At 52.4% G+C, this 27,056-nt stretch overlaps 2 protein-coding genes and 1 pseudogene across 4 annotated transcripts; 2 read left to right on the forward strand and 1 right to left on the reverse strand.

The window, feature by feature from the left end:
- LOC102172396 lies at window positions 5,283-5,934 on the forward strand (annotated as a pseudogene). The gene has a single exon (XR_001917062.1). The product of XR_001917062.1 is annotated as a 28S ribosomal protein S33, mitochondrial pseudogene (transcript).
- LOC102172109 (uncharacterized protein C3orf18) lies at window positions 11,393-14,219 on the forward strand. The gene is made up of 5 exons (XM_018039154.1): window positions 11,393-11,515; window positions 12,803-12,986; window positions 13,191-13,216; window positions 13,501-13,606; window positions 13,766-14,219. Exons 2-5 carry the CDS (start codon window positions 12,876-12,878, stop codon window positions 13,829-13,831), a joined length of 309 nt encoding a protein of 102 aa, XP_017894643.1. The 5' UTR covers window positions 11,393-11,515; window positions 12,803-12,875; the 3' UTR covers window positions 13,832-14,219.
- Window positions 14,359-23,242, reverse strand: HMGA1 (high mobility group AT-hook 1). 2 transcript variants are annotated; one of them, XM_018039155.1, is made up of 6 exons: window positions 23,122-23,242; window positions 22,745-22,867; window positions 19,489-19,630; window positions 17,586-17,669; window positions 16,934-16,984; window positions 14,359-15,668 (listed from the first exon to the last, which is right to left on the reverse strand). In XM_018039155.1, exons 3-6 carry the CDS (start codon window positions 19,588-19,590, stop codon window positions 15,615-15,617), a joined length of 291 nt encoding a protein of 96 aa, XP_017894644.1. In that variant the 5' UTR covers window positions 19,591-19,630; window positions 22,745-22,867; window positions 23,122-23,242; the 3' UTR covers window positions 14,359-15,614. The 2 variants fall into 2 exon arrangements, with proteins under 2 accessions (XP_017894644.1, XP_017894645.1); XM_018039156.1 differs by having other exon boundaries at window positions 19,489-19,633.

The following is a 27,056-nucleotide window of genomic DNA, read 5'->3' on the forward strand; positions in this document are numbered from 1 at the left end:
GTTTTCCTTTGTCCTATTAATGTGCTATGTGATTGATTTTCCTATAGTTGAAACCCCCCTTGCCTTCCTAGGATAAATCCCATTTGGTCATTGTGTATAATCTTTTTTAATGTGCCATTGGATTTGGTCTGCAAGTATTTTATTGAAGATTTTTGTATCTATGTTCATTAGGAATATCGGTCTCTAGTTTTCTTAAGGAATCTTTCTCTGGCTTTGGTATCAGGATAATGTTGTCCTCACAGAAAGTGTTCCCCTCCTCTAGTTTTTGGAAGAGTTGGAATAAAATTGATGTTACTCCTTCTTCACATATTTGGTAGAATTGACAAATGAGGACATCTAGTCCTGATTTCTTTGTCACGATGTTTTTGATTACTGATCCAATCTTCTTACTTATTATAGGTCTGTTGAGAATTTCTATTTGTTCTTGAATCAGTTTTAATAAAATTTAGAAATTTGTCAATCTCATCCAGATTACCTTGTTTGCATAAAATAGTTCATAGTTTTCCCTGATAATCCTTTTCATTTCTGCTTTTAGTTGTTTTCATCTTGTATTTTTTTTTAGTCTAACTAAAGTGTCGTCAATTTTGTTATATTTTCAAAGAACTAACTTTTGATTTTGTCAATTCTCTGTTGTTCCCCACCTCCCATATTTATTTGTGCTGTATCTTATTTCCTACCTTCCTTCCTTTAATTTGCTCTTCTTTTTCTGGTTCCTTAAGGTTTAAAGGCAGGTTGTTGATCTGAGATCTTCTATTAATATAAGCATTTACAACTATAAATTTCCCACCGTGTACTGCTTTTACTGTCTCTCGTAAGTTTTGATATGTCTTCATTTGTCTCAAAGTATTTTCTAATTTCCTTAGTGATTTCATCTTTAACCCATTGGTTTTTTTAATGAGTATGTTGTTGACTATCTGCATATTTGCTAATTTTCCAGTTTTAAATTCAACCCACTGCATTCAGAGAACATACTTTGTATGATTTCAATTCTCTTAAATTTATTCAGAGTTCTTTTATTGCCTTACATGTATATTAATGAGATGTTGATCTGTAGTTTTATTTGTTTGTCTGACTTTGGTTAGTGAACTGAAGTAAAGTGAAAGTCGCTCAGTTGTGTCTGACTCTTTGCGACCCCATGGACTATACAGTCCATGGAATTCTCCAGGCCAGAATACTGGAGTGGGTAGCCTTTCCCTTCTCCAGGGCATCTTCCCAACCCAGGGATCGAACCCAGGTCTCCCCCATTGCAGGAGGATTCTTTACCAGCTGAGCCACAAGGGGGCTTTGGTAAGAGGGCAATGCTAAGTTAGAATGAATTAGGAAGTGTTCCCTTTTATTCAAGTTTTTGGAAGAGTTTGAGAGGGACTGATGTTGATTCTCCTTTAGATTTTTGGTATAATTCATCAGTGAAGCCATCAGGTTCTGAGTCTTTCTTTGTTAGGTTTTAAAATTTGTTAAAATTTGTTTTGAGGCCTAACATATGATCTCTCCAGGAGAAAGCTCCGTGTGTACTTGAGAACAATGCATATGCTTTGGAAGAAGTGTTCTGTATGTATGCCTGTAAGGTCTAGTTGATTTATAGTGGGTTTTTTTTTATTCAGTTAGTTTTATGTTTTACTACACTGGGTCCTTGTTGCTGTCCGGGGACTTTTCTGTAGTTATGGCAAGCGGGAGCTACTCTGTAGTTGCTCTGTGTGGGCTTCTTGTTGCAGTGGCTTCTCTTGTTGCAGAGCATAGACTCTAAGCATACAAGTTTCAGTAGTTGTGGCTCCAGGGCTCTACGTAGAGTGTGTGCGTTCACTAGTGTGGCACATGGGCTTAGTTGCTCCGAGACATGTGGGATCTTCCTGGTCTAGGGATCAAACCAGTATCCACTGCATTGCAAGGAGGATTCTTAACCTCTGGGCCACCAAAGAAGCCCTATAATGTTTTTCAAGTACTCTATTTCCTAATTGGTTTTCTGTATAGGATCATTTCAGTCGCTTAATCATGTCTGACTCTGTGACCCATGGACTGCAGCACGCCAGGCCTCCCTGTCCATCACCAACTCTCAGGGTTTACTCAAACGCACGTCTATTGAGTCAGTGATGCCATCCAACCATCTCATCATCTGTCATCCCCTTCTCCTCCCGCCTTCAATCTTTCCCAGCATTAGGGTCTTTTCAAATGAGTCAGCTCTTCGCATCAGGTGGCCAAAATATTGGAGTTTCAGCTTCAACATCAGTCCTTCCAATGAACGTTCAGGATTGATTTCCTTTAGGATGGACTGGTTGCAATACAAGAAACTCTGAAGAGTCTTCTCCAACACCACAGTTCAAAAGCATCAATTCTTTGGCACTCAGCTTTCTTTATAGTCTAACTCTCACATCCATACATGACTACTGGAAAAACCATAGCTTTGACTAGACAGACCTCTGTTGGCAAAGTAATGTCTCTGCTTTTTAATACACTGTCTAGGTTGGTCATAACTTTTCTTCTAAGGAGTAAGCGTTTTTTAATTTCATGGCTGCAATCACCATCTGCAGTGATTTTGGAGCCCAAAAAAATAAAGTCTGACACTGTTTCCACTGTTTCACCATCTACTTGCGATGAAGTGATGGGACCAGATGCCATGATCTTCGTTTTCTGAATGTTGAGCTTTAAGCCAACTCTTTCACTCTCCTCTTTCACTTTCATCAAGAGGCTCTTTAGTTCCTCTTCACTTTCTGCCATAGGGTGGTGTCATCTACATATCTGAGGTTATTGATATTTCTCCCGGCAATCTTGATTCTAGCTTGTGCTTCCTCCAGCCCAGCATTTCTCATGATGTACTCTGCATATAAGTTAAATAAGCAGGGTGACAGTATACAGCCGTGAAGTACTCCTTTTCCTATTTGGAACCAGTCTGTTGTTCCATGTCCAGTTCTAACTGTTGCTTCCTGACCTGGATACAGATTTCTCAAGAGGCAGGTCAGGTGGTCTGGTATTCCCATCTCTTTCAGAATGTTCCACAGTTTATTGTGATCCACACAGTCAAAGGCTTTGGCATAGTCAATAAATCAGAAATAGATATTTTTCTGGAACTCTCTTGCTTTTTCAATGATCCAGATGTTGGCAATTTGATCTCTGGTTCCTCTGCCTTTTCTAAAACCAGATTGAACATTTGGACGTTCTCAGTTCACTTACTGATGAAGCCTGGCTTAGAGAATTTTGAGCATTACTTGACTAGCATGTGAGATGAGTGCCATTGTGCAGTAGTTTGAGCATCCTTTGGCATTGCTTTTCTTTGGGATTGGAATGAAAACTCACCTTTTCCAGTCCTGTGGCCACTGCTGAGTTTTCCAAATTTGCTGGCATATTGAGTGCAGCACTTTCACAGCATCATCTTTTAGGATTTGAAATAGCTCAATGGAAGGAATGGAAGGAATTCCATCACCTCCACTAGCTTTGTTCATAGTGATGCTTCCTAAGGCCCACTTGACTTCACATTCCAGGATGTCTGGCTCTAGGTGAGTGATCACACCATTGTGATTATCTGGGTCATGAAGATCTTTTTTGTATAGTTCTTGTGTGTATTCTTGCCACCTCTTCTTAATATCTTCTGCTTCTGTTAGGTCCATACCATTTCTGTCCTTTATCGAGCCCATCTTTGCATGAAGTGTTCCCTTGGTATCTCTAATTTTCTTGAAGAGATCTCTAGTCTTTCCCATTCTGGTGTTTTCCTCTATTTCTTTGCATTGATCACTGAGGAAGGCTTTCTTATCTCTCCTTGCTATTCTTTGGAACTCTGCATTCAAATGGGTATATCTTTCCTTTTCTCCTTTGCTTTTCTCTTCTCTTCTTTTCACAGCTATTTGTAAGGCCTCCCCAGACAGCCATTTTGCTTTTTCACATTTCTTTCCCTTGAGGATGGATGGAGGTTCTTGATCCCTGTCTCCTGCACAATGTCACGAACCTCTGTCCATAGTTCATCAGGCACTCTGTCTATCAGATCTAGCCTCTTAAACCTATTTCTCACTTCTACTGTATAATCATAAGTGATTTGATTTAGATCATACCTGAATGGTCTAGTGATTTTCCCTACTGTCTTCAATTTAAGTCTGAATTTGGCAATAAGGAGCTCATGATCTGAGCCACAGTCATGTCCCGGTCTAGTTTTTGCTGACTGTATAGGACATTCTTTCCGTTATTGAAATTAAGGTACTGAAGTCTCCAACTGTTAGTGTAGAGCTGTCTGTTTCTCCCTTCAATTCTGTCAGTGTTTGCTTCATATATCTTGGGACTCTGTTGTTGGTGTATGCGTGCCTGCTAAGTTGCCTCAGTTGTGTCTGACTCTCTCCAAACCTGTGGACTGTAGCCCACCAGGCTCCTCTGCCCATGGGATTCTCCAGGCCAGAATGCTGGAGTGGGTTGCCATGCCCTCCTGCAGGGGGCCTTCCCGACCCAGGAATCGAACCCGTGTCTCTTACGTCTCCTGCACTGGCAGGCGGGTTCTTTACCCCTGGTGTCGCCTGGGGAGCCCTGTTCACTGCATAGATAACTGATAAAGCTTCTTCACAGATTGACCTTGGTATCAATATAAAATGTCCTCCGTTGTCTCTAGTAACAGTTTTTGATGTAAAATCTATTTTGTGATATGAGTATAGCTACCCTAGGTCTCTTTTGATTATTCTTTACATAGAATATCTTTCCATTCTTTCACTTTCAACTTATTTGTGTCTCTGGGTCTAAAGTAAGTCTCTTGACAGCAGCATATACTTGGATCCTTCCCCACCTCTTTTCATTCCAATCCCAAAGAAAGGCAATGCCAAAGAATGTTCCAACTACCACACAATTGTACTCATTTCACATGCTAGCAAATTAATGCTCAAAATTCTCCAAACCAGGCTTCAACAGTCCATGAACTGAGAAATTCCAGATGTTCAAGCTGGATTTAGAAAAGGCAGAGGAACCAGAGATCAAATTGCCACCATCTGTTGGATCATAGAAAAAGCAAGAGAATTCCAGAAAAAACATCTTTTGCTTCATTGACTGCACCAAAGCCTTTGACTATGTGGATCACAACAAACTGGAAAATCCTTCAAGAGATGGGGCATACCAGACCACCTGACCTGCATCCTGAGAAATCTGTATGCAGGTCAAGAAGCAACAGTTAGAACCGGATATGGGACAATAAGTTGATTCCAAATAGGGAAAGGAGTACTTCAAGGCTGTATATTGTCACCCTGCTTATTTAACTTACCTGCAGAGTACATCATGCGAAATGCCAGATTGGATGAAGCACAAGTTGGAATCAAGATTGCAGGGAGGGGAAAAGGGCTCACAGGAGAGAAGGTCACAAGTAGATAAAGTTGAAAGTTTCCGTAAAGGGACACACGAGGATCCTGAAAAGTCCTAGGGCCTCTTATTCCTTGCTGCCCAAGAAATGTCTTCACTTTCAGAATATGCCTTGCGCATGAGTTGTCTGAGTGCCCAGCTATTTGGTGAGGTTGCCAGGCCTACTGATTCCAAATCCATGAAAGTGGTGAAGCTGTTCAGTGAGCAGCCTTTGGCCAAGAGGAAGGAGACTTATGACTGGTATCCAAATCACAACACTTACTTTGCACTCATGGGGATACTACGTTTTCTTGGCCTCTACAGAGACGAACATCAGGACTTCAAGGATGAGCAGCTTCGTCTAAAGAAACTTCGTGAAAAGGAGAAGCCAAGGAAAGGAGAAGGGAAAAGAGCAGCGAAAAAGAAATAGTGCTGGTCCATCAGGGGAGGACTTCTCTCTCAGCAGCTGAAAGTAGGAGGAAGTGTATTTACGGTCTGTCCACATCCTGGAGGAGTGTCAGCTTCCCAGGTTGAAGACTGTTTGGAGGAACACCATCATCTCTGCGTTGAAATCTAACCCAGTTGAATTGTGACTGGTTTCATTGTAATTCTGCAAAATTATCTGCCTTGGTTCTGTAATCTGAGGTTTACCTTATTCCCCAAAGAAATAGAATGCATGACAAAAAAAAAAAGAAAGATTGCAGGAAGAAATATCAATTACCTCAGATATGCAAATGACAACACCCTTATGGCAGAAAGTGAAGAGGAACTAAAGAGCCTCTTGATGAAAGTGAGAGAGTGAAAAAGTTGGCTTAAAGCTCAACATTCAGAAAACTAAGATCATGGCATCAGGTCCATTCCTTCATGGCAAATAGATGGGGAAACAATGGAAATAGTGACAGGCTTTATCTTCTTGGGCTCCAGAATCACTGTAGATGGTGACTGCAGCCATGATATTAAAAGACGCTTGCTCCTTGGAAGAAAAATTATGACCAACCTAGACAGCGTATGAAAAAAGCAGAGACGTTACTCTGCTGACCAAGTTTCATATAGTCAAAGCGATGTTTTTTCCAGTAGTATGTATGGATGTGAGATTGGGACCATAAGGAAAGCTAAGCACCAAAGAACTGATGCTTTTGAACTGTGGTGTTGAAGAAGACTCTTGAGAGTCCCTTGGACTGCGAGGAGATCCAACCAGTCCATCCTACAGGAACTCAATCCTGAATAGTCATTGGAAGGACTGATGCTGAAGCTGAAGCTCCAATACCTTGGCCACCTGATGCCACTGACGCATTGGGAAAGACTCTGATGCTGGGAAAGATTGAGAAGGCAGGAGGAGAAAGGGACGACAGAGGATGAGATGGTTGGATGGCATCACTGACTCGATGGACATGTGTTTGAGCAAGCTCCGGAAGTTGGAGATGGACAGGGAAGACTGGCGTGCTGCAGTCCATGGGATGCAAAGAGTCAGACACGACTGAGCGACTGAACTGAACTGAGCTGAATGATTACTGCTGCTGAACATCTTTTCATGTACTTACTTGGCCATTTGCCTATCTTCTTTGGGGAAATGTTTCTTCAAATCTTGCTAGATCATTTAAAAATCCATTCTGCTTTTTTTGGTGAGTGATAAAATATACATAAAACTTACCATTTTAATAATTTGAAGCATATAGTTGAGTGGCATAAATTCATTCATAAATTGTGCACTGTCACCAGTCTCTGTCCTTTAATTAGTGAGTTTAGTCTCTTTCCATTTAAAGTGACTACTGATATCAGGGACTGACTTCTGCCATAGTGCTGTTTCCTATATTATCATCTTTTTTGTTCCTCAGTCGTCCCAATACTGCATTCTTTTGTGTTTGATTTTTCTCCTAGTAGGTACTATTTTGATTTCCGTTTCATTTCCTTTTCTGTATATTTCCTACTTATTTTTTATTGGTTACCATGGTGATTACAATTAACATCCTAAGATTAAGAGTTGATTTATCATCAGAAACCATGAAGGCCAGAAGCCAGTAGAATGATACGTTTAAAGAACTGACAGGAAAACAAAAAATGCTGTCAACCAGTAATTCTATATCCATAAAAATTGTTATAGAGAAGTTCAGACATTCCCGGATAAACAAAATCTATTGTTGTTAGTAGACCCACCCTACAAGAAATGCTGCGCGTATATGCTCAGTCGTTCAGTCGTGTCTGACTCTGCGACCCTGTGGGACTATGGCCCACCAGGCACCTCCGTCCATAGGATTCTCAAGGCAAGAATACTGGAGTGGGTTACATTTCCTCCTCCAGGGGATCTTGCTTTCCCAGGGACTGAACTGGCGTCTCCTGCATTGGCAGGCGGATTCTTCCACCAGTGAGCCACCTGGGAAGCCCTCAAGGCTTCCCAAGGGGAGTCATTCTGACTAAAACCAGAAGTCACTGGCAACTCAATGTCATATAAAGAAAAAAAGTTCACTGATAAAGGTAACTACAAAGTAAAATAAAAGCTAGTATTATTGTATTTAGGGTATGTAACGCCTCTTTAATTCTTATATGGTTTAAAACATAGATGCATAAAAACATAATTATGAATGTTAATATGCATGCAATATATAAAGATGTATTTGTAACGATACCAACTTAAAGGGGGACATGGAATTGAATAGGAGGAGTTAATGTATGCCATTGAAGTTAAGATGGTATAAATTCAACCTAAAGTGTTATACATTTATCTGTCTCTCAAGTGTGCTTTGATAATTTGTCTTTGTTTCCATGTATTTTCCATTTCAACTGAGTTATTGAATTTATTTGCAAAATGTTGTTCCTAATATTCCCTTATTATTCTTTTATGGTCTGTAGAATCTGTTGTGATGTAGAATCTTTCATTCCTAATACTGGTGATTTGTATTTTCTTTTTTCCTGACCAGTCTGGCTAGAGCTTTATCAGTTTTGTTGATTTTCTCAAGAAGCAGTTTTTGCTTTCATCAATTCTGTTTTTCTGTTTTCTATTTCATGAGTTTCTGCACTGATCTTTGTTATTTTCTTCTGTATACTTTGGTTTCAGGTGGAAGCTGAGGTCATTGACATCTTTCTTTTTTTTAATAGATATTTAGTGCTATGAATTTCTCTAATAGAGATGTCCCACAAATTCTGATACATTGCATTTCCATTCAGCTCAAAATAGTTCCTAATTATTGTTTGATCCAGAGGTGTGTTATTCATTTTCTAAATATTTATGAATTTTCCAAGGATCTTTTTGTTAATGATTTCTAATATAATTCCACTGTGATCAGAAAACATATCTTGTATGACTTGAATCCTTTTTATCAAGACTTGTTTTATGGCCAAGAATATGATCTTAAGACTATGTATCCTCCTAATGTTAGGTGGAATATTCTATAAATGTCAATGTTCTATAAATATCAAGTTGGTTGATAGGGTTGTTCCAGTTTAATTCTGGCTGATTATTTATCTGCTTGTTTTATCAATTATTTAGAGTAGTATTGAAATCTCTGACTAAAACTGTGATTGTTTTTTCTTACAGTTGTATCCATTTTTGTTTTATGTATTTAGAAGCTGTCTTATTGGGTACGTGAACATTTAGAATTGGTCTATCCTCAATCGTGTCATTATGAATTGACCTTTTTTTTAATCTCGTAATATTTTCTGCTTTGCAATCAAATTTATCTGATTTTATCACAGCCCTCCCAGCTTTCTTTTGACAAGCATAAACAAGGTGTATCTTTTCCCATCTTTTCACTTTTACCCTGTTAAGAGTCTTTGTAGTTAAAGTACATTTCTTATGGGCAGCATATAATTGGGTCTTACTTTTTTTATCCATTCTGACAATCTCAGCCTTTTAATTGGGTTATTCATTTTATATTTGTTGGCCATATGTGGCATGCAGGATATTAGTTCCTTGACCAGGGGTCGAACTCATGTCCCCTGGGGCGGAAGCAGGGAGTTTTAATCTCTGGATCACCAGGGAAGTCCCTTAACTGGGCTGTTTAGACCATTTTCCTTTACTGTGATTGACAGAGTTAGGTTTCATTTTATCATCTTGTTTTCTGGTTCTCTCATCTGTTCTTTGTCTCCCTTTGCTCTTTTTCTACCTTCTTTTGGATTACTTGAGAATTTTTAATTGTATTTTATCTCTTTTGTTGGCTTATTAACTCTATTATTTTATGGTTTACATTATATGGATTTAACCTACCACAGTTCATCTCATCACAGGAACAAACCAGACCTCAAACACAATCCCAGAGCAGCTGCCAGCACAGAGCTGTCCAGGAAGAGGGCCCACCCATCGGGGCCCATTCTGCCTTCCCCTTGCTGATCACACCAAGAGCCTTGGGAAGTCATCACACCACTCAGAACCTCAGCTTGCTTCTTTGTAAACTGAGGTCATCCCACCTGCCCTGCCCAACTTGGAATGGTGTTCTGTCCTATGAATAAAGACCCCATGCCTTTCCACATACTAGCCTAGCTACTGCAACCACTAGGCCTGCTCCTAGGACCACTAGACTCTCAAGATGTGTGGTTGGAAATACTGAGAATGGGAACAAAGGTTGAGTGTGTGGGCAGCCAAGGGCCCCTGGGCTCCAAAACCTACTGCTTGATTCCTATTTCCCTGTAAGGTTGGGGAGGCCCTGCCTGGGGAGGTGCCTCCTCCCTCTGCCCTCCTAACAGAAGCCTGATGGGCGGTCTCCCTACTCTCCAGACCCAAACCCGAGAGAATACCAGGAAATCTGCCTGGAGTTTCCAGACTCAATCTTTTCTCTCATTCCTTTCCCTTTATCTGATTCTCCATCACAGTCAGATGGTGGTATCTGGAGGCAAGAGGCGAGCTTGCACCTGTCTTCTGGTTCCTAATTGGGTCATCTCTGCACCAGATCTGCTCTCATCTAACCACTTCTGGAAGGACTTGGGAAGACTGAGGCCCGACCAGACCAAGTGGCTCAACCACATCTGGGCCATTGGCCGTCCCTGGCAAGAACAGGGTGACCCAGGAAATTCCCTGGCAGTCCAGTGGTTAGGACTCTGTGCTTCCACAGCCAGCGGCATAGGTTCCATCACTGGTGGGGGAACTAAGATCCGTGTGCATCCTCTGACTGTCAAAGAAAGAACAGGGTGAGGCACACGGCCCTTGTATCTTCAGGAGGGTCTGAGGACCGGGAGGATCTCAACCTGGCTCAGCTGCCACGACCATTAGGTTCTCGGGTGTTTTCCATTACCTGCCAATCTGGAGTTTTCCCAATTGTATGTGATTCTGATGGGGGAGAGGTAACTGTAGGTTTACCTATGGTTGTAAGAAATAACGAAGATAGAGCCCTTCTACACTTGGCCTAGCTTCCCCCAATGCTAACTTTTGCAAAACTGTAACATCACCATTAGGATACTGACATTGCTAAAATCCACCGATCTTCCTCAAATGACCCCAGTTAAGTGTGTGACATTTTAATGATCAGCCCACGGAAGCTTCGACCCAATCTTAACCTACTTGGCAAGCCTATTGTGACGCAGAGGGACTTCACCCCGCTGGTCCATTTTTTTTATGCCCCAGAAAACCGGAAAGAGGTTAACAGGAAAATTTAAAATTCAGGGCATGTTATGTGATAGGCTCCACTCGTGCCGTCGTTTGCTGCCTGCAGCAGCCTGTTTTACCAACACGAAGAGTAAGTAAGGCGCAGGGAGGGAGGGTGGCTGGGCGCGAGGTCCGAGGCCGGGCAAGGGCTACTCTAGGCCCGCCTACACACTCCGAGCACAGCACAGACGGGCAGTCATGCTGCGTGCGAGGAGGCCTAGAGGGCTCCAAGACATTAACGGAGGTCCCACAGGGCCTGCGATGCTCGTTAGAGCGGAGCCCGGCTCCGACCAGCAGGACGAGGGGCGCGCGCGCCAGGCCCCGGCCCCACACGCGAGCTCCGGAGCGCGGCCGCCCCGGGGACGCCCCGCGGGACGCCGGGAAGCCGCGCGCCCCGCCCCGCGCCGCCGCGCAGCCGGCGGCTGCCCCCTGCCGCCGCGGCGTGGGCGCTGCAGCCCCGGCTGTATCCGCCTCCGGATTGGCGGCTCCGGCAGTCTCCGGGCCGGCTGCCTGCGGCCATCGGATTGGCTGCACCCCGATACCGCGGCTCCGCCTGTTTCCCCGGGTCCTTTGATCACGCGCCTGCTGGCTCTTCCGGGGCCCGGGAGCCAACCGAGGGCGTTCCTTTCCGGGCTGCAGCGGCGGGAGGTAAGGCATGGCCGGGTTGCATGGGCTGCAGAGCGCCGGTACAGGTCCACGCCTCGGGGTGTCGGGATTCCAGGATACTCGGGTCGCTCTGCGCCCCCCTCATGTTCTCCTCCCCTGGCCTGAGCCTCCCAACGCCGTGGGAACTACCCCTCACTGTCCCTTGCTGGTCCGCATCCTAGGGACAGCCTGTCACCCTCCCTACCTCAGAATGTCCCCTCGACCACGGGACGGGTGTGCGACTGGGCGAGTCCGGAGCCCTCATGGGCACCGAGACAGGCGGCTCAGCCCTTAACCTCCGATGGAAACCCAGGCGAACCGGGGTCACGGACCTCGGAGCATCTGCGTGCAGCCACCCGTGAAGAGTCTCCTTGCATCTGTCATGGGAGCTGACCCTCTCCACTTCCGCCTGTCATGCCAGGCCAGGAGGGGAGGGACCCGGGCGGAGCCCGGAGTGAGGACCAAGGGGAGGTGACATCACCTCGCAGATGCAGCCCAGTCCTGCCCACTGGTGTCCGCTCTGGCGCAAGACCAATGGGGGAGACGGTGCCCAGGTTCTATGTCTGGAGTGACACCAGGGACAACGAAGGCCCGGGAGCTATAGCCTGAAGTGTAGGCACTGGACCAGGATCGAGGGGGGTCCTCCAGATGCTCCTGCTTCACCCCTTGGCTGCAGTGAGGACCCCGTGTTTTAACCTAATCTCTCCACTTTGCTTCACTGGATAGCTTCTGGTAGCCCAGTGCTCCAGGAGGAGGGGGTGGGAGCTGGGGACCTCCACCTAATCTTCCCTCAGTAGCTAGTATCTGCAAATGTTTGGCCAGCACCAGCACCTGAGTGAAAGCCCCACCCTGGGCAGCACTCAGGCCCCGGGTCTGGCCTCCCCTTGGTGCCCCTGGGTAAACCCCAGGATTTGCTGAGAGTCACTGGAGGGTTCAGCCCAGCACACTGACCTGGAAGACCCCCTCCCTTCCCTTTCTAGGACCTGACCTTAGTTTTCATGTATTACTATCTCGGGGAGGGATCCAGAGCCTGGCTGTCACCCTGGGTGGAATTGACAACCTCCTTCCTCCTCTTCAGACTTCCCTTATAGCTCAGTTAAGAATCCGCCTACAATGCAGGAGACCTGGGTTCAATACCTGGGTTGGGAAGATCCCCTGGAGAAGGGAAAGGCTACCCACTCCAGTATTCTGGCCTGGAGAATTCACGGACTATATTCAGTCCATAGGCTCCCAAAGAGTCGGACATGACTGAGCAACTTCCACCTTCACTTTCACTTTCCCCCTCTTCAGGGAGCCCGGGGGAGGCACCCTCCCGAGGCGGTACTGCCCATGCGGACTACCAGGCCCTCCGGCTGCCGATGTCATGAGTAACACCACAGTGCCCAATGCCCCGCAGGCCAACAGCGACTCCATGGTGGGCTATGTGTTGGGACCTTTCTTCCTCATCACCCTGGTCGGGGTGGTGGTGGCTGTGGTAAGGAGCCTCCACACGTACACACACCCCCACACTCTTGCTAAGGCAGGGGCGAGTGGGCCCGGACCAGCCTGTACACAGCATCTCACTGTCCTGCTGTCTCGGGAGCAGAGGCTCTCGGGAGGGGAGGGTGTGGAGGCGGGTCCTTTTCCCCCATGGGCCATCCTGGGCTCAGCCGCCTCCACAGTACTGTCTCTGTTACAGGTGATGTACATCCAGAAGAGAAAACGGTGAGTGTCCCTGTCCCGAGTGCCCCCCGCCACATTCTGCTTAAAAGTTCTTCCCATAGGATCTGAGATCCCAGCATACACGTAAGATGCCCTCAGCCATTCAGAAGACAAAGCTGAAATTCCCTGCACACCCTTAGGTTTTTTCTTATCCAGACGTGTGTCCTTAGAGCTCTAGTGTACCCTGAAAGGCACCCGCTGGAGGTGCCCCATTGGGGGAAACAGCGGAGTCAGGTGTCTGCAGGGAGATGTAGGGTGCCGTGGCTGAGCACCCCTGTGCCCCCCAGGGTGGACCGGCTTCGCCATCACCTGCTCCCCATGTACAGCTACGACCCTGCCGAGGAGCTGCATGAGGCCGAGCAGGAGCTGCTGTCAGACGTGGGGGACCCCAAGGTGAACACTCGGGGGACGGAGAACCAGCAGGGGTGGGCCTGCTCTCCTCATAGCCCTGAAGCCAGAACCTGCTTCTGCCCTCAGCCTTCACCATTTGGGCTGGGGCCAGTCAGGTACCTCCCTGCAAGCTGTGCTGTGGCCCGCTCTCCCCTGCTACAGGTGGTCCATGGCTGGCAGAGTGGCTACCAGCACAAGCGGATGCCCTTGCTGGATGTCAAGACATGACCTGAGCCCCCTGATCCGCCCCTCCCCGAACCACGGGGTCTTGATTGCCCAGGGCCCCGCAGCCTGCTGCTCCCCCCCAGCACCCTTCCCTCCAGCCTGGCTCCTAAGCCCTGCAGAGCCACCAGCCTCCACTGGACCCACCTCCTCACTCCCTCCTAGGCTTTCCGTCCTTTGTGGGATGAGCCTACCTACCAGCCACTCCCAGGAACTAATGAGAATGTTTCTTCCTGGGGTGAAAGGGTGGCTGGGATTACCAGGTGGGGCTTTGCCCTTCCACGGGCACCTTTCTCTAGCCCTCCCAAGACATAGCTTTGGAGCTGTTCCCATGGTGACAGGGCCTAATGTATATTCAGTATATATATTTTGTAAATAAAATGTTTTGTGGCTAGGGGTATAGTTGATTTCTTCAAGAGGGGCTTACCTTCCCTGTAGTCAACTCCAGTGCCTTTTCTTTTTCACTCAACTCACTAGAGATCCCTGGTTTCTAACATTCCCTATTCTAGGCACCCACCACAGAAAAGACTCAGTCCAGAAAAGGATATTTTTTTATTCAAGTAACTGCAAATAGGAAACCAGAGGGGAGCCCCAGGCTGGGACAAATAATGGCTACCTCCTCCCTGACAGAGCAGGTGGAGAAGGTGGCCCCTACACCTGACAGTCAACACGGGCCCCCTCCCTGCCCGCCCTCACTCTGCTGCAGCATCCTAGGGGCAGGACCCCACCTTCCCTGGGACTCGGGGAGTTGGTACCCAGCCTGCTTTGCTCCAGACCCCTTCCCCTAAGAGCTTCTTGGAGGAGGGGGACGTGGGCAGAACAGGAGGCGATGAGGATGGACATTTGGCGCTGGTAGCAGCAGCAACGACGGATGTCTAAGAATGAAACATTTAACAAAAAACAACACAACTGTCCAGAGGTAGTTTGTGAACAGAGGAAAGATGGAACCAGAACCTTGGGGGTTGGGGAGGAGCAGAAGGGTGGGAGTGGGCGAGACTAGCTCCTTGTTATTAGTGCCCCGAGGGAAGGGAGGAGGGGAAACTGAGGCCTGGAGCGGAAGCAGACAGGGGTGGGGAATGGCTCCAGCTCAAGAGGCTGCTGCAGGGAGCCCAGGCCTCCTGGGCCTCACCTGGATAAAGGGGACTCTTTCCATCATTGCAATGGGATTCCAGGGTGAGGGCAAGGTGGGCTGGAGCCTGCCTAGAGCTGGGAGGGGGCTTACATTCCTACCTTCCTTCCTGAGCCCCCAAGAGGGTAGCCCCGCCTAGTGTGGGAACAAGGCAAGGCGGGAAGGAGAGGGGGTGGTGGGGGGCATCTCGGGGCAGTCACCCCTCTCCAGTGGCCGCACCTGCTGCCGCTAGTACAGTGAAGTGGGGCGTGTCCAAATGAGAGAATGAGATGGGGCTTGTGCCCCTCTTAAGGCCAGGGGAGCCCTCCCAGGCCCCTTATTGGGAAGCCAGAGGGGAGAGGCAGAGGGGATCCCCAAACCGAGAGCCCAGCCAGCAAGGCCCCCACCACGCAGGGAGCAGGGCTGCGGCAGCGCAGGAGTGGCTAAGTGGAAGTCAGCTTTGTTGGGGAGGGCGGCTGGGTGAAGGGTCGCTGGGACCTGAAATCAAAGGGAGCGGCTCCCCACTCGGGCCCGGGGGCCCTGTGGCAGCTGGTCTGCAGTGTAGTGTGGCGGGGAGGGCGCAGGTAGGGGGCGGGGAGGGCCTGGGGGCGGGGGGTGGGAGCAGAGCGGAGCTGTCCAGTCCCAGAAGGAAACTGCTCCTCGGGAGGGAGCGGGCGGCGGTCACTGCTCCTCCTCTGAGGACTCCTGCGAGATGCCCTCCTCTTCCTCCTTCTCCTGCAGGGTAGGCAGGGCCATCAAGAGAATGCCAGGCCCGCTCCCTCCTCCGCTGCCGCCCCCAGAGGCCAAGCTCACCACCCCCCCACGCCCGGCCTCTCCAGAAGGGGGATGAGTCAGGGCTGAGTGTGTGGGTGACTCAGCAACCTCCACGGCCCAGTTTCATTCATAAAAAAGGAAGAATTTAAAGGGAGGGAAAAAAAAAAACCACACACGCTGGTCTCACACACAGCCAGGCCCCTGAGCCCCCAGGGGCAGGGGGCTCCTGGCAGAGCACAGGGCAACCCTGGGCTCAAGTTGGCAAGGAAGTGACTGGTCCTGGGGTGGGAGACGGCAGCCAGGGAGAGGAGAAGGGGAGGGCAGGGGTGGCTGGAGGCTGTGAGCCCCTCCACTGAGGGTACCAGGTGGCCTCAGCGGCCCGCAGGGGCAGCTGCTAGGCGGTGGAGTGGCCACGGCCGCAGGTTGACCCCAGGCCAGGGCGGGGAGCGAGGGGAAGTGTGTGCCGGCCGGGGCTCACTCACTGGGCGGGAATGTCGGGACACCACACAGGGCCCCCGTGCCAGGCACAAACTCCAAAACAACCCGTTTCCTGTTACTCACTCTTGGGGCCCTGCCAGCACCCCAAGCCCCCCTCAGCCGGTGGTGGCTCAGCTCACACAGCTCGAGGAACAAGCCGCAAGGAGGACAGGCTGCAGGGGCCCAGCCTGCAGATCTCTGGGCGCAGCCCACCAGCCACCACTCCCAGCTGCCTGGGGGCCCAGATGGGGGTGGGGGCCCTCAGCTCCCACCCAGCAGGCTATGACCCAGCCCCGTTCTGGAGCTGAGCTCCTCTATTGCTGCTGCTTAAACCCCTTCTCCTTCTTCATTACTACAATGGGGGAGCGGGGCGGGGTGGGGAGATGCTACCATATGACCTCAAGGTCCACCCTAGAAGTTCTGACTCTGAACCAGAAGCAGGGGAAGGAAAAGATAAGAACCACCCCCAGTAAGGCAGGGCAGGGAGTCTAGCCTGGTTTGTACCCGGGACCCTACACTTCTCATGGACACAGCCTCTTCAGAAGCCCTAGGCTGAGTGCCAGGAGTCCGGGGGCCCTGGACAAACCCTTTCCCCTCCCTAGGCCTGGGTGAAAACGTGAAGTCCCACCATTGCTGGCCCTGCAGGTTAGGGAGAGCCATCTCCCTCTGTGGGCGCACAGGATGGAGCATCACTCACTCTTTAACAGTCTCCCCAGAAGAACCAAGCTGCCTCTGCCCCAGTCACCTACCAGTTTTTTGGGTCTGCCCCTTGGTTTTCTCCCTGGAGTTGTGGTGGTTTTCTAGATGGTCAGAAAAAAGATCCACTAAGTCAAAAATGCCCCCGACGGTGCCCACCCAATGACCAGTGCCCCAGATGGTGAGGGACAGTAGGGAGGGGCGGCCCGGGACTCCCACCCCAGCAGGCCCACCCGAGTCCAGCTGGTGATGACTGGCCAGCCACACTGCACCCCCACCCCAACATACACACACGCCCCCCAACTCCCTCCTCCACCCATGACTCAAGAGGATATGAGTCGTGTCTTAGAAAAAATAAAATAAAAAACAAAACAACTTCTCTGAAAGGCTGATGCCACTATGAATCTGGCCTCCCCCCTCATTCCTGCAGGAGCCAGGGGACCTCCCACAGAGAAGGTGACAGTCTCAGCCCCGGGTGGAGCTGCCCCCTTGCCTCTCCAGACCAGGAAACCTGCTGGACACCTTGACTTCCCCACTGTCCTGGGCGGGCCAAGGCCCAGAAGTGAGACCTCAGTCACTGCCCCCCCTCGCCTCCATTGGCACAGGCCCGTCACCACCCATATGCCAGAAGCGGGTGCAGAGAATTAGGACAGACCAGGCCTCCCATGGCTGCTGTCAGGGCAGAGGGCCCCCCATAAGCCTCACCCGGGTCTTGGTGGCACCCTTGTTTTTGCTCCCCTTCGGTCGGCCCCGAGGTCTCTTAGGTGTTGGCACTTCACTGGGCTCCTTCTGCAAAGACAGATGAGACAGTCAGAGACGTGGAAGCCACCTTCCCTGCCCCTTCAGGACAGAGCCCTCTGCCCCAGCCCAGCAGTGGTCTGCCCGCCCCCGCTCCAGAATGCACAGGAGCCATGGCAGGTAGCCCTTGGGATTCAGGTTCTCCATCTGACATTCTTCTGCAAAGCCTTTCCCCTAGCTTCTCTGGAACAGCGAAATGGCAAGACACCAGAAGGCCTCTGGGAAGGGTGTCGCGGGGGCAGAAAGACACGGGGTAGCCCTGTCCACACCCCAGCTCAGCCTCCGACCAGCTCTCAGGTCTTGGGCCAGATGCTGATGAAGACAGGCCAGTCTGCAGCACTGGGCTATCAGCACTGCCCACCCCACCCCCACCTCCGCCAGAAGGCAGGGATGCAGAAGAGGAGAAAGGATGCCCCTTCCCCTAGGAGGAGCCTCCGGCTCTCCCTGCAAACCAGACTCCCTCTAGGTTGCCTCCTAGGGAGGACTCATGTCCACATCTTGGAACCCCAGAGACCCCTGCCATTTGGGCCACTGCAACTTTAATAGACCCGAGATAGAATAAAAAGCTGCTACATAATGCACAGAAGCCGGGCAGTAAAGGCACATCAGTGGTGGTTTCCCAGGGCGGCTGCCCGTGGGCTGTTCATCGCCCAGTAACCGCACACCCCTTCTGACACCCCTCACTGACAAGCCCACAGGCAGCAGGGGGAGGCCAAAAGAAAATCAGACTAAGGGGGTGACTTCTCCACACGTGAACAGGGCTCTGAAAGAGACAGATGAATTCCACCGCCCATGAGACTCCTCACGGCTCCTCAAGAGCTAGTACGGATTCCCAGTGGGGGCGGGGAGGTGTGCCTGGGGCCTGGTGGACAAGGATCAGCTTCAGTTCCTTTCCCCTTCTCTTCCCCAGGAAAGGAAAGGAACAGGGCTTCACCCACAGCTGCGCCCTCATGTGGGACAGCTGCCTCTCAAGAGAGAAACCAAGGTCTCCACCAGGTAACAGGTGGCCCACACAGCCTGACTGGCCAAGCTCCCCGGGGTGCCCAGAACCAGGGCTCTGAGTCACTCTGCCACCAACTCCCCAACGTTGTAAACCTTCTGGGCTTTTACAGAACCAGGCAGAGCCCAATGCAGGGTCATTCAAGGAAGCCCACGAACAGGTGATGGCCCCTGCCCCGGGATGAAGAACTCCAGAAACGGACGGGAAGCATTAAGTAAGTTAAGAGTGCTGCCACGCATGCCACTGGGCTTACATATGTAAACGTTCACGTTTCTATAATTCATCTTTGTTGGCGTTTAGTCGCCAAGTCACCTCCAACTCTTTTATGACCCCACGGACGGTAGCCCGCCAGGCTCCTCTGTCCATGGGATTTCCCGGGCAAGAAGACTGGAGTGGGTTGCTATTTCTTCCTCCAGGGGATCTTCCTGACCCAGGGATCGAGCCCACGTCTCCTGCTTGGCAGGCAGATTCTTTACCACTGAGCCACCATACTTCAATACACTGGTCCACAATGGACTGGAAATAAATGGTGAGTGGTTTACCAGTGGAAGCTCTGGCCTGCATGACTACAGGCTCACTCCTGGCTTGAACTCAGGTTCAGCGCTCCCTTGGGCCACACTCCTCTCCCGGGGTCTCGGGCACCAGGGACGCGTGTGTGGGGAGCGCACGTATGTATAGGAAGGATGCCGCAGCCTGCCAGTCCTGTTTTCACCTGCCAGGATGCCGGAAACCTCCCTAGCCCCAAGAGGTAAACCAAGGCGAAGGTCTGGACAGCCAGCTGCCTCCTGCCAGCGCAGCCCCAGGGCTCACCGGAGGCTGCTTGCGAGGCCGGCCCCGCCCACGCTTCTCAGCGCCGTCCTTCTCCTGCTTGGAGGCCAGGGGCTGGCTGGACTTCGAGCTCGACTCGCTCATCTTCCCTCGTCAGCAGAGCAGGCGAGGAGCCACGGCTGGGCTGCTGGGAGGCAGGGAAAGTGTTTCAGATGAAACTTCTTGCGTTAGCCACCTCCAGACCCTCATCACTCCCGCCCAGCAGGAAACTGCCTGCTCCCAGGGCCCCCCAGGACTCCCACCCTGGCCTAGGGTTGTCTGCCTAGCCCGGCGTGCAGGCTGCAGGGTGGGGCTGGGCCGTTGGCCCTAATCAGGGCCTTATCTCCTGCTCAGAAGGGCTCTTTGTTGCCCTGCCACCCCCACTCAAGAGCGCAGCCAGCCCAGACCTGGCTGTGGGTGAGGCGGCCCTGGCTGAGGTGTGGGCGAGATGGTCCTCAGACTGCCAGGGCCCTCCCCTCCACTGTGCTGCCCCTTCTCTTTTAAAAGCAAGCCAAGCCTGGGTAGCTCGCGGGGAACAAGGAAAGAGAGGTAAGCAAGGAATGAGCCCTGCACATCTACCTGGCAGCCATGCCATCAGTCCCTGGGCCACCTTGTCCACAGCACTGCCCAGGGCCCCACCGGTTCTCTTTGCTTCCCTCTCCCTGGCTTAAACCTTGGAGGGTCAAAGATGCAAACAATTTGGGAAATGGGGGCTAAAACCACACTGGGTGAGGTGCGGGGAGGAAAGGAAACCACCCAAAGCTGAAAGGGGAGTCTCCTCTTCCCCTCAGCCCACTCGCACCCATCTGGAGTCAGATGGGATCTTTCTCTTTGATGCCTCCTCACATTAGGGGCAGGGACTTCTCCAACTGAGAGGGAGAAGACACTAGCTGACCCCCTGAAGCCCTAGGAGGGCTGATCCTCAAAGCACCTTGGTCCTTTTCTAGCATATCCCCTCTTCTTAAGAGGACTGTTTGGACTTAATCAGTCCTACAAATACAGAATTCATGTAAAACCACCTCTGCAAGGAGCACCTGCACCTGTATTGGGGAGTCTGTTCCAGAGGCTGAGAAAGAGCAACAAGGGGCCCCCAGTCCTATCCTCCCAGTTAGTATCCCCAAGTTACAGACAGAGATTGGTCTTCGGAGGCTGCCCTTGGCAAAGGGTGGGCCCAAGTGGCTCTACTTCCAGAAAAGCCCGTCAACCTATAAAATGGAGGTAATGATGCTCCACCTGTCTTGCCTACGTCTGCAAGAATCAAACTAGGTAAAAATTAAAAACGCTTAAACAACTGAAAGGTTCACTCCAATCAAAATGAGAACTAGAACATTTGAAAATGACTCTCCCTTTTCAGATTCAGACTATTTCCAATTTTAACCCAAAGAGAGGAAAGCCTGTCTTTTTTGCAAACTTGTGATTGTTACGAGGGGCCTAAGGCCCCTGATTCTCAAGTATTGAAATGCTCCAGACGGCGAGACTTCGTCTGGTAATTATTCCATTTCATAATATTTCAGACTTGAAGACCCTTTTAAACAAGGTGGTTGGCGATTTATCCTGCTCCATCATTAGTGGCTTGGCCTGCTCTGTAATTACAGGCAGTGATTAGAATCTTACATTACACCACAGATCCCCCTTCAAAACTAAACATCAAAATTAATCAGCTAAATGAGCGCTGACCTCACATGAGGTTTGCTGGAGGCCCCCTCCAAGAGGGGGTTCTAGTTGGGCGGAGCCAGCCCCTAATCCCACAAGGCCCAGCCCAGCCTGCCTGGGGACCCTGTTGAGTGCGTCTGGTATTTCCCCACTTCTTGCTGCTGGGGACCCTTTAATCCGCTCACCCCCACCCCAGATCCAGGCCTCCATGAACTGAATTAAGGCCTGAGGCCCTCTCTGGTGAGACCAACAAATGCTTGTCTCTTCCACCTGTTTCTGAACATCAGGGAGGCCTGGCTTGGAGAAGCCACGTTTGAGGCCCAACTTCAATCCTATCGTCGGTAATAAGCCCTTTCGGGCCTCAGACTTGTCCTCTCCACACAATGTGGGCGCCACAAACGCTAAGGCAATCCGTGGGCATGACTCTAGGAAATCACCATGGGGCTGCCTCGTTTCCTCCCAAAAAGTAGCCTAGAGAAAGGGTTGATGAGGTGCCCAAGGTCACAGAGCAAACTGGAATGGGTTCCTGGCGACCCTTCTCGCCCGCCAGTTTCCTTACCCGCCCGGGGGCTGGTAAAACCCCTGTCGCCCCTACTCCAGACCGGCCCTGGGTGACTCTGCAAGTGTCTGCGCCCGGCCGTTGCTGGTCGGCCGGAGGGACGAGGGGCCGGAGCGCGCGGGGGGAGGGGCGCAGGCCGCGGGTGCAGGCGCGGGAAACCGGTGCCCTCCGACCGCATGCACCGCCACGAGGGTGCACCCGGCCCCACTTCCTGCCAGAGGGGGCACCCAAGCCCGCCTTGGGGCAGGAAACCTGGCGCGCGCGGGGGAGAGGAAGAAAGCCGCCTCCCTCCGCGACTTCCCCGCAAAATAAAAGCCCCAGTTTAAAAAAAAAAATGAAACGGGGAGTCAAAGGGACTAGTTCCAACAGAGCCCAGCAAAGCAGAGAAACCAGTTTGTGGGGGCGGAGGGCAGGCCGGGCCCGGGGGGCTGAAGAGGCGCAGGCCGGGCCAGAGGTGGGGTCGGGGTGAAGCCCCAAACCCAGGCCAGGGAGTCGGCCTCGGCTGCGGAGCGAGCGCCGGGATAAAAGGCCGAGCCCGGAGTTCAGGCCGAATTGCGGGGTTCCCGCCCATCCCACCCCCCCCCCACTTAGAGAACTTCCCCAGGCTGCGGGGCCGCCCGGCCCCGGGCTCTCCCGCCGCGCCCCAGCCTGCCCCTCTCCCCGCCCCCACGGCACAGGCCCGGGCTCGGGCTCGGGCTCGGGCGGGAGCGGCGGCCGCGCGAGGTGCACCGAGAGCCGCCGGGTGCACGACTCGCGCTCGCCGCAGCCGCGCACCCCCTCCCCCACCGCGCGCTTCTCCCGGGTCCCCGCCCCCCGCACGGCGCCCGCGGCGCGGGGGCAGGGGTGCGGGCGCCCTCCCCGCGCCGCCCGGCCCCACCGCCCGCCCCCCGCGCCGCGCGGCCCTCCCCCGCCGGCGGCTCGCGCAGCCCCGGCCTGGGAATAAAGCCGGAGGCGCGCGCTGCAGCCCCGGGGCGGCTTGCAGGAGGGGGCGGCGTGCGGCCGCGGCGCGGGCGCCCCCCTCCGCCGCCGGCCCCGGGACGGACTCACCGCGAGCTCGGCTGCCGGCCTGCGGTGCGCGCTCCGAGCTGCCGGGAGCGACGGTGTTGGGCGCTGAGGACCGGCCTGGCTCCGCCGCCGCCGCCGCCGCCGCCGCTGGTAGCAAATGCGGATCTGAAACCGGGAGAGAGAGCAGAAGCGCTCAGAGGCCGCCGCCGCCGCGTGCTCGCCGCCCTGGCCCCCGCGGGGTATTTATATGTCACATCCAGGCGGGGGGGGGGGCACAAAAATATTCCACCTCCCCCGAAGGATGGCGAGGGGCAGGAAGCTAGGCACGGCCCGTGCGCGGCCTCAATAAATAAATAATTTATTTAAATGATAGATTAAAAAAAAAAAAAAAGGAGCCACCGGAGGGGCCGCGAACTCACGCCTTCTTGGAGCCGCGCCAGGGCCAGAAATAGCCCGGGCTCGGAGTCCCAATTAGAGGAGCGCAGCCCCGGCTCAGGGGAGCTTAAAAAGAGCGACCCAGGGGCAGGGGGGACGGGCCCGCCCGCGCCAGCCGTGTCACTGGGGGGCGGGGCCATGCAAATGAGCCTGGGGATTTAAAAGGGCGGCCGCCCGCCGCCGCCGCGCGGGTGGGTGCTGACGACGGCGAGGGCTGTGCGGAGACGGGCGTCTGGGGGCGGGCGCGCAGGGGGGCCGGGCCGGGGCCCAGAGGACGCGGCCCCCTCCCCGCAGTCCCCTGCCGGCAGACATGGGGAGCTGTTGAGAGGGGTCACCAGGAAGCCCTTCCCAGGGGCGGGCGTTCTCTGCGTGGAGTGGGCTCGCGCGAGAGACGCCTCTGGGGCCTTCCGGGCGTTAGGCCTGGCGCCCCCGTGAATGTGCGCGGGCGCCGGTGCCTGCGGGGGTCTGCGCGGACGCCGGTTGGAGAGTCCCGCGGCCTACCCGCCGCCCTCTCCGCCTAGATAACGCGGCTCCTTAGTTTCCCCTGGGCGGACAGGTGTCAGCGTGTGCATTTCGGTGCCAGCCGTGTGTGGCTGACTGGTGAAATGTAAGGTCTTGTGAAACTCGAACGTGAAACTTGTGAGATCCAGAGTTTAGATTTAATGGGTCCGAGTGAACCATAATCAAGGTGCGGCCTCCACGCGAGGTAAACGATTGGCTCCTCTTCAGGTAAACCTGAGGGGAGGGCTCATTCCTTTTAAGTGACCCGGATGGTGTTGTAGAGACCAACGGCCCCACTGGATGCCCTGGCCCCTTCGGCAGTGACTTTTTTTTTTTTTTTTTTTTTTTTTAGTAAAACGTGACCCGGTGGTCGCCTGGAAGCACTCTGAAGGCAAGGAATGAGTCTGCGCACGATGTACCCCGCCACGCCTGGCGCCATAAAGACCTATTGCGCAGCCCAAACGGGAAGATGGCGGGGAGGGCGGTGGGGGAAGAAAGGGCGCTGTCAGGGGCGCGCCCTGCAGGCCGGGCCCGGGGCCTTCTCGGGCGCACCTCCCCGCCCCTGGTCCCCGAGGCGGCCTTCCCCATCTCCCCGTGATGCAGGGACTCGCAGTGCGGCCCAGTGACACACGGCTGTGACTCATGTTTCTCTGTGCTCCCCTTCTTCCTCCCCGGTCAGCGGAGGCCTCGGCTCAGCCCCCTCCTCAGGGGGCGAACCGGCGCTGGAGGGTGGGGGCGGATGGGGGGACGCCTGGAAAATCCTGCGCCCAGAGTGGAGGCGGGGTGGGGAACCGGAGGGGCCGGGCCTCCTCGTTTCAGGAATGTCTCAGGAATGTTTCCGGTGGGGGTGGGGGGCAGGGCCGGGCCGGGGGCAGCACGTGCTCGGCCGGGTGGGGGCGGGGAGGCCAGGGCGGGAAGGCGCTGGGGCCAACGGAGCGGGCTCAGGGAGGAGGGCGCGGGCCCTGGCGGGGAGCGGGCCGGGAGGCCGACCTCCGCGCGCCCGGCCCCCGCCCCGCGCCCAGGTGAAAGGCTGTCCCTGAGAAGTCTCCGGGCTGCCCCGGGAAGGGAGAGGAAGTCACCGAAGGGCGGCCTTAGGGAGAGGAGGGTGAAAGGGGAAGGCGAGGGCGAGGCTGGGGGAGGGGCGGCCTGCCCCTTTGTGTGGAGCGGGGGTGGGGGTGGGGCGGGGTGGAAGGCGCGCCGCTCCTTCCGTCTTTGTGCCCGGCCCGCCAAGCCAGCGCTTAGTAGGCCGCGAGTCCATTTGGCTGGAGAACCTTGAGTTGCCAGCTCGAGAACTTCTGCAGCGTTGAGTGGAAGAGCGAGCCTTCAGCTCTTACCCTACCCGCCTGGGTCACAGGCCCCTGCCGGCCACCCGGGCGCCCACGCGTGGGCCTGGGCGAGCCCCCCCAGAGCCGGTCTGCCCTGGCCCATAAGGCAGCCCAGGCCTCTAGGCCCAAGCTCCCAGGCTAGCCGCCCTTCCAGGCCCCTCCCCTCGGCGCGCTAACCTCGGGGCCGCTCTCCCTGGCCTGGGCGGCCAGTGGTGGCCCCTGAGAGGGAGGGAGGTGGGGAATAGGAAGAGAGCCTTCCGCCTCGACAGGGCTGTGGGAAAACTTGGCCAACTTTTTGGCCCACTTCTAAACGAGCTGACTTGATCTTATTTTTCCTACTCTTATTTCCTCCTCATCCTGACTTCACCGACTTGTTACCTTGTATTATGTCTGTGTTTTTGTAAGCCACCTCAAACCCTCTGAAAGGAGGCAGGCGTAAATAAATTGGTAGGCAAATATAGTAGTTTGTTCCTCTCCGGGATTACCCACACCCTTGAAATCCAAATAACTCTACCCACTGACCCCCCACCTCCATTCTTTCTGGATTGCACATGCCCCAAATTGACTTCCTTTCTTTCCTCTTTCAATAAGTAGTTATTAAGCAGAAGGATGAGTGACAGGGATAAAGATGAATAAGACAAGTCATAGTCCTTGCCCCAGCGAATTTCCTGGGCAGAGACATCTAGAGGAACACAGTCCCAGAGGTGCTGTGAGGAGATAGCATTCAATCATTCATGCCATATTTATTGAAGGCCTACTGTGTACCAGGAACTAGTCCAAACTTTTAGGGTAAAACAATGAACAAAAACGTTCCCTGCATTCTTGAAACCTGAATTAGGGGGTTAGGTGCTTAAAGAGACACTTAATAGCTGCAACAGGAAGAAGGATGGGAGCTGAGGGGTTAGGGGGGTAGTTGCCAGAGAAGCCTGGAGGAGATGGGCTTTGGCAGGCTTTGATGGGATTTGGTAGATGGAGGGCCAGGGGGAGCAGGCTGGGAGAGGGAGCTATTCTAGGCCTGGGGCATCCACCTCTTTGGTCAAAGCCTGAAGTAGGCGTCCCAAGGGAATTGGTCATACCAGAACCAGTCTTCCCCACAGGAAGCATTTTCTTACCATCCGAGTTAGAGTATACATTTTTCACAAGGGCAACCCAATGAACCTCAGTGAACTCAACAAAAACGTCCGGAGAATGGGGAATTTGGGTCAACTTTATTTTTCAGGACAGCTGAAGGTTAAGCTCATTTCCACTTGGGCTGTTGAAATTCTTCCTGGCAAATGTTAGTTCTTTCCTTGCCTTACTGAGTTGCAGGGCCTGGTCTCTCAGTTGTGGCCTGGAAATGCAGGGGTTTGGGTAGGTTGGGGGAGGGGGAGTGTCTCTTAGTGTCCTCTGGGTATTCATGGCTTAGTTCGTCTCTGCAGTCAATATATTCCTGAAGACGGGAAAGGCTACCCACTCCAGTATTCTGGCCTGGAGAATTCCATGGACTGTATAGTCCATGGAGTCGCAAAGAGTTGGACTCGACTGAATGACTTTCACTTTACTTCTTGCTTCTGAGTCAACTGCAGCTCTTAGGAGAGTAGAAGAGAAGACAGGTGTGATCATTCCATTTAGTGACTGGGTCAGTGGAGATTTTCCAAAAGGCATGGGGGTGAGGTGTGATGTGATGATGACGTGTGTGTCCAGCCCTCCAAGGAAGATGGGAGGAGGTGGGCAGAGGAGGGACAGGAATTACTATTGTTTAAACCAAGATACTTTTTAAAGTAAACCTTTTCCTGATGAAAACTGTACATACAGAAAATGCACAAATTCTTTATTCAGCTCAATACATTTTCATAAAGTGAGCACCCTTGTGTCCCCAGCATCCAGATAAAGAAACAGAAATCTTCAGCTCCCTCTTGGCACAGTCCCAACTTCTGTTAGAATCCTTTGGTTTCACCTTCCAGGTGTACTGTATGGAAGAAATCATTTGTTAGGTATTCCTGGTTTCCTTTACTCAACAATTTGTCTGAGATTCATTCATGTTATTGCACACATGGCTGCAGAAAGTTCATTATCACTGCTGCTAAGTTACATGATGTGAATGTACCACAGTT

The sequence above is a fragment of the Capra hircus genome, chromosome 23 (assembly GCF_001704415.2).
Source record: "Capra hircus breed San Clemente chromosome 23, ASM170441v1, whole genome shotgun sequence".
Taxonomy (NCBI): Eukaryota; Metazoa; Chordata; class Mammalia; order Artiodactyla; family Bovidae; genus Capra; species Capra hircus.

What these genes read in the sequence shown, in the direction of transcription:
- LOC102172109 (XM_018039154.1), top strand. Translation starts at nt 12,876, where the DNA reads ATGAGTAACACCACAGTGCCCAATGCCCCGCAGGCCAACAGCGACTCC. An exon ending in TCGGGGTGGTGGTGGCTGTG is followed by an intron (nt 12,987 to 13,190) that starts GTAAGGAGCCTC and finishes TCTCTGTTACAG; the next exon opens with GTGATGTACATCCAGAAGAG. An exon ending in TACATCCAGAAGAGAAAACG is followed by an intron (nt 13,217 to 13,500) that starts GTGAGTGTCCCT and finishes TGTGCCCCCCAG; the next exon opens with GGTGGACCGGCTTCGCCATC.
- HMGA1 (XM_018039155.1), bottom strand. Translation starts at nt 19,590, where the DNA reads ATGAGCGAGTCGAGCTCGAAGTCCAGCCAGCCCCTGGCCTCCAAGCAG. An exon ending in AGGGTGCCACCAAGACCCGG is followed by an intron (nt 16,985 to 17,585) that starts GTGAGGCTTATG and finishes CTGACCATCTAG; the next exon opens with AAAACCACCACAACTCCAGG. An exon ending in GGGGCAGACCCAAAAAACTG is followed by an intron (nt 15,669 to 16,933) that starts GTAGGTGACTGG and finishes CCTACCCTGCAG; the next exon opens with GAGAAGGAGGAAGAGGAGGG.